The 17,823-nt window shown below is 35.8% G+C and overlaps 2 protein-coding genes across 2 annotated transcripts; both read left to right on the top strand.

The window, feature by feature from the left end:
* Positions 1-7,899: 7,899 nt before the first annotated feature.
* Positions 7,900-11,623, top strand: LOC145805604 (uncharacterized). Its single transcript, XM_082900769.1, has 4 exons — positions 7,900-10,166; positions 10,269-10,574; positions 10,675-10,762; positions 10,850-11,623. Exons 1-4 carry the CDS (start codon positions 7,900-7,902, stop codon positions 11,621-11,623), a joined length of 3,435 nt encoding a protein of 1,144 aa, XP_082756895.1.
* A 563-nt stretch (positions 11,624-12,186) lies between these two features.
* On the top strand, positions 12,187-17,568 carry LOC145805944 (uncharacterized). Its single transcript, XM_082901430.1, has 3 exons — positions 12,187-12,466; positions 12,557-12,807; positions 17,234-17,568. Exons 1-3 carry the CDS (start codon positions 12,202-12,204, stop codon positions 17,480-17,482), a joined length of 765 nt encoding a protein of 254 aa, XP_082757556.1. The 5' UTR covers positions 12,187-12,201; the 3' UTR covers positions 17,483-17,568.
* Positions 17,569-17,823: the final 255 nt, after the last annotated feature.

Genomic DNA, 17,823 nt, shown 5'->3' with positions numbered 1-17,823 from the left:
TAATCAAAATTGTGGAGCACACAGATTTTTTTTTCTTCAAGCACTTAATTTTTCTTTACACAAAACACTTCTATATATACACAAAAATCTTCCTATTAGAGAGGGATACTGCTCTGATGGATCACGTACGGAGGATTTCAAGCCAGTGTTCCTTCATCATGTGGCTTTTCCTTTTTCAACATTTGCGGTAAAGCGTTTGAAATTATAGGCCATGTCGTATTTGACGAATAGTGAAGCACTCAGTAACTTACTGATTTTTCAAAACAATTCTTCGTAAAAAACAAAGAGTGCACAGTAACTGCATAGTAACTTTAAAATATTTAAATGCACAGTGATTTTTTTAATAAAATATTTATATGCATAGTAAAATTTCTATTAAGATATTTGTATACATAGTAAAATCTCTTTTAAAAAATATTTATATCAGATATGAAAAAAAATACCCTTTATAATTTTTGTATATGTTGTAGAAATTTTAAATACACTATAATAAAAATAACCTAAACCCTATGTGGGTATATTAATTTTGTCAAAAGAAGACAACCCATTAAAGTTGTCAAAAGATGGCAACCAATCAATATCAAATTTGTCAAAAGATGAATAGTGATCAGCTGAATTTTTCAAAACGTGAATAGTAAAATTTTCAAAAATATTTCCATATAAATAATATTTATAAAAAATATATCATACAACATATATTTTAAACAGATAATATTTTGTGTCAAATAATATAAAATATGTATATTAAAAAATCATAATCTATCACATAATATTTTAGATATCATCAAAATTAAACCACATGATTAACACGTTTGAGTGTTACAGTTTGAAATTATACATTTGTTCAAAATTTACTAAGGAGTTTTTGTATTCCTTTTAAAATGTTTGAAGAATCCTACATCCTTTTGAAATGTTTGAAGAATCTCATATTTCAAGTTATTTTTGTACTCATTTTGAAATGTTTTTCAAATAAAAAAGATTCCCATAAAAATTCATTTCAAATTTGATTATCATAGATTATATATCTCAGTAGAAAAAAGAAGAAGAAGAAGAAGAAGAAGAAGAAGAAGAAGAAGAAGACATAATAGAAATAAGGGTATAACCATAAATCTAATTTCTAAATAATATATTAAATCTACCTTTCCAAAATCAATGGAACTAATTGGTCTATAAAAAAATTCTTGGAATTAAACGAATTATCATTCCTCAAGATGAGATTATATAAATAAAAACATTATAAAGTCTTTATTGATGAAAATCTCAATCTATTTTTTGCAAATTTTTAAATTTTTGAGTAATACTAGAGACCTACCTTTTAGACTTACAAATTCATCCACAATGATGTGCTAAGGAAGGTGTTGGAACAAATTGTCTTGAATTCTTCAGTTGGTGGTCTTCGGGTCTTCAAAATATGGTGATGATCCTGTCTATAGAGGACAGAAATTTGGTGCTTCAAGTCGCGTTACTACGTGGCTTTCCTAAAGACAATATTTGCACCCACCAAAAGGCGTGTAGGGGGTTATAGCAAATTTGCCTCCAGGATACAATGAAGCCTGATTTAAAGATGAAATCTACCGGCGTCTACACTAATGACAGTAGATCAAAATACTCTTGATATAATCAAGAAAATTAAGACACTGATAATCAAATCTGCAGAACTTGATTATCAGTAGGAAAAGTAGAAATTTGCTTAAGAAACTCTTGATTGAAAACTCTAAATCAAGAGGGAGGAAGGGAGAGAGAGAATTGTAAGAATGAATTCTGAATTTTTGGATGGAATGAAATGGCTGATTTCACAGCCTATTTATAGGCCTTGATGCACCTGATCGAATGGTCATGTTCGTTGATTGCATCCGATCAGATCTAACCGTTGGATCAACGATCTATGGTGCAGATAATTCTCACACCGAATAGATGCCTTGACTAATCACACCTGATCACGATTTGGCGCCATCTTATCCATATGATTGCGCGCATCTCCAATCAACGGTTATGATCAACTCGTTCCAGATCGGACACACAACCGTTTGATCAGTTGGTTGACTCATCGCCAACGGACGACATGTCACTGCCACATGGAGCTGACTGTATTCCATGTCACCCATGTCACATTGGATCCACGTTATCGCTCTAACCTGTTGGATGCAAATAGGAAAGCGCCTTCATGGCGCCTGTGCGAAGTGCAAAGTGCGCCATCAAACGTCACACAGCCAACGCGGGCGCGCGTGTGTGTGTGTTCGTGTGCGGATGGTGCAAAGCATCATCCTTGCGATGTGAATACATGCACACTAGCTTTCACCTCACAATTCCATATTCAAAGGAATATTCCATGTAGCACTTTATTAAGTGCTTCATTTTTTCCTCTCTTTCCGATGTGGGACAAAGCACTAAGCTTATTTCATGCTTTTCAAAGAAAAATATGGAAGGATTTGAAAACATCCAAAAATAAAACTATAAATTTGAAAACCCATTTTGAAAATTCCTGAACAGAAAGGAAGCCTTATATCATTAGATGTGTAATCATAAGTTGACACATATCATACTATCTCAATGTGGATCAAATTGTAAAAAATTTAGACAAATTACCCATAAGTTTTAAAAAGTGTGTGTTCTATTTAATTCCAAAATTTTTTAGATAGACCCAAAAGTCCTGTGCCCATTTATCTTCTCATCTTTCTCTGTATCTTGTTTCTTTTCTTTATCTCTCATTCTTTGATATCTGGCGACAACTATGACCATGCTTTTCTTTTTTTCTTTATCTTTTTAATCTATAGTCACTGGCGACCGGCAACCATCGTTGATTAGGGTTTACCGACAACCATCGAGTACCGACTCCTTGCTTTGCACTTACCAACAATGAATGAAGATGAGTTTTCGACAAAGAAAATGAGTTTCCAATGAAGAAAATGAGTATATGTACTCAAATCTGATGTAGATCTACTCAGATCTAAACTACGTCAGATCCAGAGTAGATCTGACACTACAAGAATTTACACAATTTGCGACCACTTTTGCCGACCAAAAAAATTTTGGTCGCAAAAAAATACCATTTGCCGACCAAAACTAAATTTGGTAGCTAAAAATTCAGATTATTACCGACTAAAATTTTTGGTCGCAAATAGGTAATTTTTGGCGACCAAATTACACTAGTTGTCGCCAAAAATCTGGGCGGAGAATGACATTTAAAAGGGAGCTGTGTATGCTACTTTAGCGACTAAAAAATTTTGGTCGCTGATACCAAAACGACGTCGTTTTGGTATCGAAATTCATTACCCGACCATCAGTTTGGTAGGGGATAAATTTACTAATTCAAACACACAATGAAAAAATGGTATTTACGCGCCTCTTTCACACCTCAGGCGAATTCGATCAAACCTCATTCGCGCCAATCACCTCACTTTACCCTCAACCTTGCCGTCCTCGGTCAGCGCCTCCCCACCATCTGCGCCTCCGTCCCTCTTCGCCATTTCTGTTTCGTCTTGGGGATTTCTGATTCATCTAGGTATTTTTTTCAACTTATAATAGTTTCTGTCTGTTTATATATCTGTGTCTCATTTTTTCTCTTTGATTCCTCATACGCGTCTTGTTCTACAATCGCTCACCCACCAGGGCCCTCACCATCGCGATTTGTCGGAGCATCTTCTACTCGCCCTAAAAATCAATTTCAGGTATAAATCCTCTGTATCACTCTCATGAACTCAGTCTCTGCCCGTGTCTCCCTCTCACTGTCAATGTTTGTGTTGATGTTTGGTACTGGGATATGTCGATTATAAGATTTCGTGTTGTTGTTTGTGAACTTCCCCAATCTGTGATGTTGTAGTGTTTTTTTGCTGCTATTTCTTTAAGTATCCCTGTTTAAAATATACCTAATGAGAATATAATTTTTTGGGTGCTTTTGTAAGTTATTTGTAATTTGATTTCAGAACAAATTAGTTGGTTAATAGGATTTATTCCTGAGATTTTTTAAGTACCCTTAAATGAGGCACAGGCTGTACAAGGACTTACCGTATATACCATCCTTTAGAAGTTGGAGTTGAATTTTTAAGAAGAGACAGGGTAGCACATCTTATTTTAGCTTATTAATTTCCATCTGATACAACCCCAATTCAACCCTTTCGCAGTAGTTGTGGTGGTGGCAGAAGAAGCAGAAGCAGTGCAAAATGATCCATTAATTGGTAGAGATATATTCCTGTAAATACAATGTAAAAGATAATAATTAATAGTTCATTTTTTATGTTAATCAAATCACACCAAAGAAAAAGCATTTTACGTATAAAACTCGAATATATAGAAAACACAAACCTTGCAACATTTGGAGGTTGAGTGACACTCAAGCTCTTGCTACAGTAAGGATTACCACTAGCAAACCAATTCCCATTTTTGTGGTTTGATTTAGATTGAGCCAATGATATGACAATGTCTTGCTTATTCAACTGGTGTTCCCTTTATTTGATCAGTAATTCCTTGAAATATGCTTTCACGAACCGCGGCACTGTTAAGACTATGATAGTTACTCTCCTTGAAATTTACTCGGCTTTTCCTTTACTTTTCAGTCATATAGAAAAGGAAAACTGACTAAAAGTTTGAAACAAGGCTTTGAATAAAGGCATGATTGGTAGACGAATCAATATTGAGAGTCGCAATGAAAATATGAGGAGTATCAAGTACTATGTATCTTAATCGGGTGATGCAATGATGAATTTTAAAAAATTCATCAGCCATGAAGAAAGTGTTTTATAGCAGCCAAATTAGCTATGATTGAGTTGCTAATAAGTTATGAACATGAATTGGCTGATATGAAAATAATTTAAATCCCATATCAGTATCAAGAGACCAAAAAAAATAAACTAATAATATCAACCTACATGTCTATCGCTACTCTAAATTTGATCTTATAAAACAATAATTAATGTAGGGGTTGATTCTTGTTTTTCTTAAAGATCAGTGAATGGTTTAGGGTTTAATAGATTGTTAAAACAAGACTTCTTTACTAGCTAAAATTGTTGCCTCATGAGCAACCACTTCCCTAAATTATCAAACTTCTAGTGATCGAAAAATTGTGATGACATTTAAGGGGGGAAAAGGACTAGGACACAAAAGGTGTTAAGTAAATAGTGAAAATCAATAGCTATTAAGTTGTTGATAACATGTAAACCTGTAAGGACTAATCCAAGGATCAAGTTGCATTAAAAGCTGCCTAGAAGGAGGGCTTTTTGGAACCCAACTCAGATCCCTTCCATCAATGTAGCATGAAAGTGGCATACCGCCTTGGTTCTCCATCTCCACCTAATCAAGATTGATGTTAGATGTAGTATAATAAATTATAGTACAACAAAATTTACGCACCCAAGTAGAAACCATAATTAAAAGATGATGGTGCAGTGCTCAAATTTATAATTTGCACCTGAGTGTTGGGTTGGCTTTGTAAGGAAGAATAGCTACCACTCAATGCATTCTGGCGAAAAAAGTAGACAAAGAATCAATTGCAACATTCTGAACAAAATTTGACTAAGTGGTATCATATGAACAAATATTAGATGTAATGCTGACACCATCCTACTTGGTATCATAGGAGATTAATGTGCACGAGCAATGGAAACTCACTTTTCTTGCTACCACTTTTTCCAAAGACTGTTTCAAGTTTCTCTCGCACCACATGAGTTGATGTAGATAGGGTTCTTGCTCTGGGAGCAGTTCATAATCCCTACAGAACATCGAAAAAAAGAAGGGATCAATATCACAATATTAAAAGAAATGGAAAAAACAATTGTTAGAATATCTACACAGAGAGGAACCTAGTTCTGATGAACCTCACCTGATATTAGCCTCCAAAATCTGTAATTCTAATGTCCTTTTTTTATTTGTAGCTCAAGGTTCTAAAGTAGAAACACAATCAGAGTTAGTATTGAACAAGTTTATCCTAAATTAAAGATATTGTGTGTATATGTGTGTGTTGTAATGTTGTATGTATATATGTTCTGGTGAAGATTTACTTACTTCAACTCTATATTCAGTAGATTGGAGAATCCATTTGGTACAAGAAAGCAACAATGCAACATAAGCCCATAAAATTTAATTAGAAAATATTCATTTAACAAAAACAAAACAACACAAAAGTGATTTACAAATATGAATCATAAGCAACATATTAAACATCAACAAGATTTGAACTGACCCTTGGACATCATAACTACCGAATATTATAAAACAAAATCCAATTTCCAACCCTAACATAAAAATTGGAACACAAAACAAAACTAACATAAAAATCCTAGCTACCTTTGCCAATTTTTTTCAAAAGTATTATTATTATGTAGCTCTCTTTTGGATCCCAGAAAATGGTTGGGTTATGTGTCTCATTAAGAGCTTTGGGAAGACAATTGTAGCAAGATTTAATATATATATTATGAGCCATTACTTTACATCTCATTTGGGACATCTAGACAAGATATATAGTTATTATTTATTTTGCCTCATAAGTAAGAGTTCAACTTAGACCATTTTGTCGTGCTTTGAACCGGATTTGACATATTTATATATTTGTATTTTTCATAGCCATTCATAATCTCGTGCTCTTGATTGGTTGTTTTTTATTTTTATTTAATGTGTCGCTCTTCATTTCTAAGTTCAAATAAAATGATACGAAACATGATACCAGCAAATTAAGTGTTATGAAGATAATTTTTTATATGCATATTACCTATTTACCTCTTGTAAACTCTCTCTATTGTGAGTGGGAGTTTTGTACACTTATAAAGTAATTAGCATCTATGTTTTTTTTTGCCTATTATGCAAATCGGCACAACAAACACCATGTACACACCATATTTACAAAAATTTATGCTAATGATCACCCAATGATTAGTATTAGTCTTGATATACGTGCTAAATATGTATCAAAATATGTAAAAAGTGCTTAGTATTCTAACTATTTTGGTATTACCTCCCCCTAAAGACAGACCATAAGTTGTCGTTAGCATGATCCGTTGAAAAATAAGAGTGGATCTTATTATTTTATATATATGATAGGTCCTATATTTATACATATGGTTCGTACGTAGGAGGTAAAAAGAAAGGGGGGTAAATATTCATGTATCATTGTCTTAGTCATCAAACCAAGACATACTCTATGAGGATGAACTGTCTAGTACAAAATCTGACTCCATTTTCATTTGGCAGACTTAGCTCTAACAGCATTACACTCTGGTATGTTGATCTTCCACTATTCTGTTCTGCTGATCTGTTGTGGCAGTCCAATCTTCCACTATTGTGGCAGTCTAAATATTCTGTTCCACTATTCTGCTCTAACAGCATTAACTCTTCCACTATTGTGGCAGTCCAATCTTCCACTATTCTGTTCTGCTGATCTGTTTCCTCTGCTGTTGGGTTCCTCTGCTATGTTGATCCATAAAAGAAAATAAATAAAAAAAACTCAGATTATTGCTGCTACCTTTGCTAGTCTGTTAAAAAGAGGGTCTGAGGGTTGAAGCTGTTAGTCCTGGTAATTGTCTGCTAGTCTGCTAATAGTGTTGCTGATCTGTTAGTTTGCCAATATTCTTGGAATTACTCTTCCATTGAGTGTAGCTGGCTGCTTTTGTTGGGCTACTTGAACTAAATTCTCGACATACATTAAATGTGTTTAGTCTAATTATATGAAATTGCTGAGATATGTTGTATGTTTTCCAAATTAATAGTGTAATTTATTTATTTACAACTCAAATGTTGTTCATGTATGTAGAATAAGCTCTTTTACTCTGCTGATTTTTAACTATTCGCTGTCCCTTGTTGGTCCGAATCTGTCCTTCCTGTTACTGTTAGCATATTTCATTTTGTAGTTTCTAACACTTTCTGTAATATTATGTAGATTACTTATTGTAATGGTTGTCTTTAACCTTTCAGATGGCCCAAATAGACAAGGGTTGGATGACAATAAAAAATAGATTAAGTAGTAAGGAGTATCAAGAAGGGGTGAATTCATTTATTGAATTTGCGATGAGAAATGTAGGCTTGGAGGATAAGTTTCAGTGTCCATGTATTGATTGCTTGAATGACAAAGAACATACGATCCACGTTGTTAGGATTCATTTGATTCGAAGAGGGATATCTCTTTCTTACAAGACCTGGGTGCACCATGGGGAACTTGTTCCCGTGGTTGAACCTCTCATACCGAATGAAGGTCTCCATGACATATATAGTGAAATTGTAGGCGAAGATCAGGATGATGGGGATGATTTGGCTACTATGTTGGAAGAGGTTTGTAGGGGTTTTGCATTGGATGATGAACGGGATGAATTACCTGCTACTTTTGAGAGTGTGGATGGGCGAAACTTTGATAAGTTATTTGAAGATGCTCAACGTAAACTATACCCGGAATGCACAAGGTTCACTGTGTTGTCATTTATTATTAAGATGCTTCACATTAAGGTGTACAACAAGTGGAGCAATAAGTCATTTGATATGGTTATGAAAGTTTTCAAGGACACTCTACCTGAGTGTGATGAGATTGTTCCATGGACCATATATGCTGCGAAAAGATTCTTACGTGACTTGGGTTTGGGCTACGTTCCCATTCATGCTTGTAGGTATGATTGTGCACTATTTTGGAAGGAGCATGCAAATCTTGAAAATTGCCCCAAGTGTGAAGAGCCTAGATACAAGTTGGACAACGGAAAGGGTAAGAAGATCCCTCACAAGATATTGAGGTACTTTCCATTGACACCAAGATTGAAGAGATTGTATATGTCCAAGAAGACCGCTACAGATATGAGATGGCACAAGGAGAAACGTGTGGATGATGGAATCTTGAGGCATCCAGCTGATGCTGAGGCATGGAAAGACTTTGATCGACAACATCCTATGTTCGCCATGGATCCACGAAATGTAAGGCTAGGGCTCGCCACCGATGGTTTCAATCCATTCGGAAATATAAGCACATCATACAGTATGTGGTCCGTTATCCTAATGCCTTACAACCTCCCACCATGGAAGTGTATGAAAGAGCCTTTCTCCATGATGTCATTGCTTATTCCTGGACGATCGGCTCCTGGAAGAGATATCGATGTTTACTTACGGCCATTGATTGAGGAGTTGAAGGAGTTATGGGGGGATGGGGTGCGAACTTATGATGCGAAAAACGAAGAGTCATTTAGAATGCATGCTGCACTGATGTGGACCATCAACGACTTCCCTGCCTATGGGAACATGTCCGGGTGGACTACTAAAGGTTATTTGGCTTGTCCCACTTGTAATGAGGACGCATCATCACAAAGGTTAACAAGTAAGATAGGGTACATAGGTGCTCGTCGTTACTTGCCCGAGAACCACAGATGGCGAAGGAGCAGGTTGTTTAACGGACAAAGTGAGGTTAGGTGCAGACCGTTGGAGTTATCAGGGGAGCAAATATTAGAGCAAATTCAGACTGGGACATACAAGCCGTTTGGAAAACATCCAAATAACAGGAAAAGACAAAGGGACGAAAATCCAGTGCTGAATTGGGCAAAGAGAAGCATTCTGTTTGAATTGCCTTACTGGAAGACGCTTAAGCTTCGACACAACCTTGATGTCATGCACATAGAGAAGAACATTTGTGACAATTTGATGGGGACACTATTAAATGTGGATGGGAAGAACAAGGACACAGAAAAAGCACGGATTGATTTAGCAAATTTAAAAATTCGGAAGGAGTTACACCTACAGAGTCGTGGTGATGGGTCATTTGTGAAGCCTCCAGCTGTGTACACATTATCCACGAAAGAAAGACAAGGCTTTGGTGCTTTTTTGAAATCAATCAAGTATCCTGATGGTTATGCAGCAAACATCTCCAATTGCGTGAATATTGACAGTGGCAAAATCTCAGGCCTCAAAAGTCATGATTGTCATGTGCTTGTACACCGACTACTTCCGGTTGGGATGCGCGGGTATCTTAACAATGAAATTGGTACGACTTTGTTTGAGTTAGGAAATTTCTTCCAACAACTGTGTTCAAAGACGTTGAAGGTGACCGATTTACAGAAGCTAGAGGATCAAATCATACTTGTACTTTGCAAGCTTGAGAAGATTTTCCCTCCAGCTTTCTTTGATGTCATGGTTCACTTGGTTGTTCATTTGCCGCGCGAGGCAATACTGGGAAGGCCAGTGCAATATCGATGGATGTACCCAATTGAACGGTAATTATTTATGCTCTTACCATATCACTGTCTTCAACCTTTAATGGTAGTCTATATTTTGGCAATGTAGTATGGACATAGTAAAAAAAATTTCTCTTGCAGGCTACTTGGAATGCTAAAAGGATTTGTTGCCAATAAAGCTCATCCTGAAGGATCAATTGCGGAGGCGTACATTTCCAAAGAGTGTACAACTTTCTGCTCGATGTATCTTAATGGATTTGAAATAGTGTTTAATCGAGAAGAAAGGAATGATGACGGTGGTGATCACGGCTTGGGGTTAGCCATCTTCTCTCAAAAAGTTCGTCCATTTGGTCTAATCAGTAGGGCACCCGATGTGCCTCTCCACGAACGAGAGATGGCTCAGTGGTTTGTCTTATACAATAGCTTTGACGTGGAACAATATCTACAGTATGTTTTCAGGCCTCAAAAAAGTGTTTTTCGCCATAACACGTATTGTCTGATTATTCGTACTCATATGTCTTACTTATCGACTATTCTTATTAATTAGGGAACACAAGAACATTTTGCAAAATGGAGGTACATGTGACACCACAGAGAGGCAACGGGATGAATTTCCTAAGTGGTTCAAAGAACGTGTAAGACATACCTATCTATCCAACATGTGAGCACATTATGCTATAACCAACTTGAACAAAGTAACATAACACATATTGCTTATGTAGATAAATCAGTTGCGGAATCAAGGGTCGCCGGAAGCAACGGATGAATTGTGGTCATTGGCCAACGGTCCCAGTGCAATAGTCAACACATATTCGGGATGCATTTCTAATGGTGTTCGATTTCATACCATCGACCGTGATAACCGTCGTAAAACTCAAAATAGTGGGCTGGTTGTAGAAGGGGAGCATGAGGGTCATTCAATGCGTTTCTACGGTTACTTGAAGAAAGTGTGGGAAATGACATATTTGTTTAGACATCGAGTTGTTTTGTACCAATGTGAATGGTATAACACCGGTAGCAAGAGGACTTGTCTCACGGATACACATGTCACAAGTGTCGATGTAAAAAGTCGATGGTATGAACATGACCCCTTTGTATTCCCAGCTCAAGTAGAACAAGTATTCTACGTTAATGATACAAAATTAGGTGGGAATTGGAAAGTTGTAGAACGATTCCACCATCGAGGAATATGGAATGTGCCAGAGATGGATGGTTTACCTGATGATGCTCTAAATAGTGTGTTACAACAAAATGAAACCACCGAGGTTGTACCAATTGTGGACGGAAACGGTATGCAAGTTGAAGGCGGTGGCGATCAAGGGGTTTTGTGTAGAGATGATATTGAAGGTGAAATTATTCCAAATACAATGGTTTCACAATCTCATAGTCAAACACAAGTCGAGGGTGTTGCTGATGCTTTCATTTGTGATACCGACGAAGATGACTTCATTGAGGACGATGATGAGCAAGAAGAAGACGAATTTGACATTGTTTAACTATATAAATCGTGACATAGAACCTTGATGTATTTACTACATACTATTTGAGGACATACTACAACACTTTTTGTTATATATGTTGCTGCTGTGCTGTCCGTTTAGTTGGAGAGTTTGGTCTAATATTAACTTGTGAACTGCTACCCTGGTTGTTGTTCTGTTCTGGTGCATTTGATTTAGAGTGTGTTCTGTGCTGTGTGTCTGCTGTAGTGTACATAACTGAAGGGCTGGCTGTCTGTAGTTCCTGTTCTGTTTTTGCTGTGATGTGTTGATCTGTGGTGACTGATTTGTTTTGTTGCTCATGGCTGTGTATCTGTTCTGTGCTGTGTATCTGCAGACCGTTACTGTGTTGGATTTCATTTCTTAGTAGATGGATTAAATTTATGTAGATGGCTTCATATATATGTATGAAATTAATATTTTCATGTATGTTCATTTCGTAGCTATTTTATTTGTTAATTATTACTGTTGACGTATATGTATGTGTTCACAATAAAAAATTGTGCTTATCCATGTGCTCATTGTGCACTTCTCGTTTGATTATGTTAAAATGTAATAGAATGGCACCTGCAAAGAAGATGCGCCGTTTACCACCACCGAAGAGGGCATTACTTGAACCCTACTCACCCTCGACCGATACATGTATAGATTATCCGGACGGTCTTGCAGCAGATGGATGTGAGCCTATTGGACCATCTTTGTCTCAAATGAATGTGTTGTCAGGATCTGAGACTATTGCACCAACGCCGTCTCAAACTAATGCACCACATGGATTTGAGATTTGTGAAGCATCTCTGTCTGAAACGCAGGCACCATCTCCTCAAAGTCAAACAAGTGGCGCAGGTAATTAAATATGTTTCATCTACCTTCAATGTATCCATTGTTTATATTTTTACATTAGTAAATACACTAATAACATTATCAAATATGTAGGTGCATCTTCATCAAGGCGAGTGCGGGGACCAACAGTTGGAAAAGCAACAGCAAAAAGAGTTGCCAACAATAATGGGAACAAGCTCCACATTCCAATCACTGAGACATTCAATGCATTCGAAGGGGTGCTAGCGACCCCAGGAGCTAATGAGATTGGCATTCAGATTAGGAGGATGTGCCCCATTCAAGGCGTTAAAAGTTGGACTGTTGCTGATCCTGCAACAAAAGGGGCTGTTGTACAAGCTGTCCGGGTATGATTTAATTTCTTTCATAGTATGTGTGGATTATGGAAGAAGTGCACTTTTCATGTGCATGTAGGAATACCTATATGGAAGAAGTGCACTTTAGATTCAATGTTTGGGAAGACAAGTTAGATTCAATGTTTAGGAAGATAGTTAGATTCAATGTTTGGAATACCTATACTTATTAAATGTTATATATATATATAGCATGGTGTAGATTTATTTAATTTTGTAATTTCGTATAGAATGATATAGATTTATACTAAATTAAAAAAACATGTTATGTATATCAAAGTGGAAGAGGGGATTATAATTATTAATGAATCGTGTTTCATTGATACTCTAGAAGAATCATATGATAATAATATTTTAAAAGTTATCTTACTGAGTACTTTATTTAAAATAATAAATTAGGTACTACAGCAAAACTCTTGATGTGTAAGAATGAATAAGAATAAGAATGAATCACCATATACTAACAATGAATCGTGTTACACATTAGTTGACAGGTTCATATGAATATGTCTATCAGTGTAGCTGGGCCTAACTTATTTTCGCTCTAAGGCGACAACGGCTTGTTCAAGAGCTTAAATCTCCTGATTTAGACATAATTGGTCTAATGATTATATTAAAGAAAATAAATCCAAAAAAGGAGAAAATGGCATATGAATATAATGTCCAAACAATTTAGCGCTTGTACACGTATACAAAACTCAACTTCTTGTGACTGATTAGAAGGTCTGTGTTATCTGTGCTCTTTAATCGATTTAGCGTTCAAGCAAATAACTTTTCTGGACTGCTCTACCCTTAGTATATAAAGTATGAGATTTAGACTAGGATACACTGTGGTTGAATACACTGTGGTTGACATAATTTTGCATCCATTCTTCCGTGTTTGATTGATTTTGGTAAATACCCTCTTTAGAGCTTTCGAAATTCCATGTTCCAGAAGCTAAAGCATACAGTTCAGGATTCACACGTCCAATGCTGTAAATAAATTAATTATTTTAGAAAGATAAATTTCATAATGTCAAAGAAAAGTGCAGTAATGCAGTGGCATGGTAGCAAGATATAGTTTATACGACATTCTCAAATGTAACTACAAATTTAAATATCAAATAGCAAAGCAAGCTCTTAAGAAAATGAAATCAAAGACATAACTTTTAGATGTTCAAATACAATACCAGTGAAAGCAAAATGAAAAAGTTAAATCATACCGGAAAAGGATTTTATTTCCAGAGTGACGGTGTTTGCTATACCAACAATGCAAAACAGTTCTACAAAAACTGGCAATAGAATGGAAACAAAATTCTCATGGTCGACAACTTCAATTTCTGAAAAGTCTGATTTTTCATTTATTTTTTGGCATGACAAAAACATAACCATCCAGATGTTTAAAACAAATCCAACGAAATTGCAACACTGGTCATGTAGTGATATCAATAAACTTCATGCCACTGTGCTTCATTTCATTTGATTGCCAGTAACTACTTAAATTATATTATGTCCAATGAATATTAGCACCCAAAAAAAAAAAAAAACCCTTCATGTGTAGAAAATAATGATATACTAGAAAAGGAAAAGAGGCATATGGATAAAGATGTGGAGTGCACATGAAGAAACTAGCTCCGTATCTTCTAAATTCACCAAGGAAAATCATATGAAGCTATAAAATTTCAACTTTACCATCCTCAACTCTAATAAATGATTGAGCACATGGAGACCCTTTTAGAAATTTCACATCTCTGGATAGAAATGTTTCTACTAATTCAATGGTCCACCATCACTAGTGAAGCATATTATCTAAAAAAAAAATTTAATATAGCTAATATAGGAATGCTTTATATGCCAGAAACAAACACTACTGACTTGTCTACAACATATCAAGAAATTCATCTAACAATTAATTTGAAAAATCATGCAATGAAAATGATGATTCAAAAGTTAAAATTCACAGAATGCGTACACTGCACCTTCCAAAAGGAAAGGGAACACCAAGCAATGCTGACACTATCACCGCAAAGTCAATCTGCAAAGATTGGCTTGAGTAAGTGCAAATCATAAAAGAAGCATATAATTCATTTGTTTTGAGCATAAAAACTCAACAAATCTACTATCCAAAAAGGAATGACAGTCCTAACCTGTTGAATGGAACTAATGCACACTAGTCTTCCATCCTGAAATTCAGAACACGAAAGAAAATACAACAATAGTGATAACTGTTAAAATAAAACCAACTCATACTAGGCTGATAAAAAATCAATTATCATTTAGTCTGCCAATTCATCAAGGTGTTTCTTCTATTGACAATCATCAAGGGATATTAGGAAGCACAAAGTCCACAACTACAATCAAAATATTTGTATAAGAGTTGAGACATGTCTTATTAGGTTCAATGTCATTGAGAAACAAATCAGGCATATGACTGGAAACCTTCTATGGTCATTGGAGGTGAGTCAAATGGCTGCAGAAGCCTTCTAGGAAGTAGGGTACATATGTAAGGGGTGACAAACCATTATAGGTAGGCAAGGTGCCAACTGAGGCAGCCTTAAGAATATAGAGAACAACAATATTGGAGAACTAAAGTCTAAAATTGGATGACCAAAGCCTCCAACTAGTTTTAGAGAGATGGATAAGATTTACTTGGAGATGGAGGTGGCCTTCACATAGAGGCACTTGCTGAGGCACTTGCTTAGGCACTTCACATAAATTAGGATTTCTTAGTCTTGATCTTAATTAGTTAAGTTAAAGCAAGGAAATTAACCAACTAATGAACTTTCCAACTCTTGCCCTATTTTACCAAATAAAAACTTAGGACCAAAGCCAAACAAATAGAAGAAAATCTGCAGCAAACGTTAGAAGAAGCTAGAAAAGAGGAGAAGAAAGGAGAAGAAAAGAGAAAGAAGAGAGAAAAGAGGGAGGACTCAAGAACTTCAACAAATCTAACCTAAAAAGTGTTCTAAGGTATGATTTCTATCCTAAATCCTATAGCAGACCTTCCTAACATCTAAGATTGAAAAGAAACTAGGATCAATTTGGTTTAAGAATGAAGAAATTAAAATGAAGGACTAGGCATGAAGCTTAGGAATTTCAATCTTGATATACGTAATTTTTGATGATCTTGATACATTTGGATCCTTACTTCCATATCTTCTTTTGATTTCAAGATATTTACATGTTTGAAATCATGTTTTAAAGACAGAGAGCAGATTTTTGAAGATGAGTTTAAAGGAAACTATATTCAAGAATTTCATAACTTGAACCATGGATTTGATCTTTGAATCTTAGAATTTTATTGTGTTTTGATGTTTTGATTTGGAAAACAATCATATTTTCATATTCATCATTGATTTTACATGTTTTAGGTCAAGTTCCATAAGTCCCAACTCAAGAAAAATGGAAGAAAACAGCCTAGGAACTTGCTGAATTTTGAACAGATAATTTGTGCCCAGAACCGCACGTGCGGCGATTTCCCCAGTTCACAGTTTTGATTCTGAAAAAAAGGCAGGTGCAGGCTGCACCTGCCGTAACCATCCCACACGTGCGGATTGGCTCCTGCACATGCAAAAAACCCCGGTTTTGTCTATGCTTTTGTTTTGTAACCTTCTTTCACATAGGACTCTTCTTGTATGCATTTGACATTTAGTTAAGGTTTGAATTAGACCTAGAACAATGCTAGAACACTTGAGAGAATTTAAGGAAAACATTTAACGAAGCTTAGACAACTGATTTGTTATGTGTATACATGTAAGTTAGGGATTTCAATGCTTTGCTCTTGTTTGTTATGTGTAACCATCCCATAATGGGAACAAGCTCCACATTCCAATCAAACTCAGGGCTGCTGCTATGAATTAGCTCACTCAAACAGTGGTTCTTCATGAGGATCCCAGTTCTGATGTTGTGGCCTGCTGCTGTATAGAGTTAGAAATGTTGCCTATTGCTGTTCTGTTGCCTGCTGCTGTGTGTCACAGGGGAGTTTTGAAATGCCTGCTGCTGGATTGTTTTGGGGGACTGCAGCAGAGGGGTTTCTTGCTGAATTGTGTTGGTTCAGTATTGTTTTCCTGTTGTGGATATTTTAATAGTGCAAGGGGTGATTGTTGCCATTGCTTGATCCTTAGGAATGTGTTTTGTTGTGGATTTGGGTTTTTGCAGTCCTTGGGAGGACTTGTTTAGAGATTGGTTTTTTTCTTTAAATATCATAGATAAATTTTGCACCTAAGGTTTATGAAGTGATGTTCTTTCTTTTTCATTAAATTTTGCACCTAAGGTTTATGAAGCGATTTTCATTATTTAAATGTGTTCTTTCGTTTATGAAGTGATGTTCTGTTTCATTAAATTTTGCACCTCGCTGTAATTAAATATCACTGTAACTACATATTTTTAGCCTTCACATTACATAATTGCAAGTTTCTTATTTGGTTTGCATTGATTATAGGATACATTTGAAATAGGGGATAATTATGAGGACAATGCACTATCCCAGCAAGTTGTGGAAAAGAAGTGTAACGTGTTACATAAAGATTGGAAGTGCAGAATGAAGAAGAAATGGGAGAAGCTTGTGGATGCGGGAACTAATCCCTATGCTCATCCATACAAAGGAATCAAATTAGATGATTGGAAGTATTTGATTGACGAAGTATGGTTAGATCCTGCAAACAAGGTATGTTATGATTTAGTTATATAATAATAATGTATTAATAACAAGCTCTGTGAAATCATATAGAATGAAGGATCAAATTATCTACCTATAAAAAATAAGTATTTGACCACCTTCACAAGGCTTCTTAGTACTGTTATCATTGTTTAACTATATATGTCACAAACACCAACAATGTGGATTTTTGTATGTAACCATGACCCAAAAAAAATGACTTAGTAATTTAACTATATATGTAATAACCCGTACAATGTGGATTTTTGTAGCGTCGCTACGACGCCGGCAAACAAAATAGGAGCAAGCTACCCTACAATCACACAAGTGGGTCGCGATCTTTTCCGGCAGCAATGAGTATTGCGGTGAGATGT

The sequence above is a fragment of the Camellia sinensis genome, chromosome 13 (assembly GCF_055761805.1).
Source record: "Camellia sinensis isolate YWXY chromosome 13, ASM5576180v1, whole genome shotgun sequence".
Taxonomy (NCBI): domain Eukaryota; kingdom Viridiplantae; phylum Streptophyta; class Magnoliopsida; order Ericales; family Theaceae; genus Camellia; species Camellia sinensis.
This window is presented reverse-complemented; position numbering and strand designations above follow the sequence as displayed.

Bases quoted from the DNA above. Each gene is read 5' to 3' on its own strand.
- LOC145805944 (XM_082901430.1), top strand. From the start codon at position 12,202: ATGCGCCGTTTACCACCACCGAAGAGGGCATTACTTGAACCCTACTCA. The intron at 12,467-12,556 runs GTAATTAAATAT...TCAAATATGTAG, and splicing joins AAGTCAAACAAGTGGCGCAG to GTGCATCTTCATCAAGGCGA. The intron at 12,808-17,233 runs GTATGATTTAAT...CATTGATTATAG, and splicing joins CTGTTGTACAAGCTGTCCGG to GATACATTTGAAATAGGGGA.
- LOC145805604 (XM_082900769.1), top strand. From the start codon at position 7,900: ATGGCCCAAATAGACAAGGGTTGGATGACAATAAAAAATAGATTAAGT. The intron at 10,167-10,268 runs GTAATTATTTAT...TTTCTCTTGCAG, and splicing joins TGGATGTACCCAATTGAACG to GCTACTTGGAATGCTAAAAG. The intron at 10,575-10,674 runs GTATGTTTTCAG...CTTATTAATTAG, and splicing joins GACGTGGAACAATATCTACA to GGAACACAAGAACATTTTGC.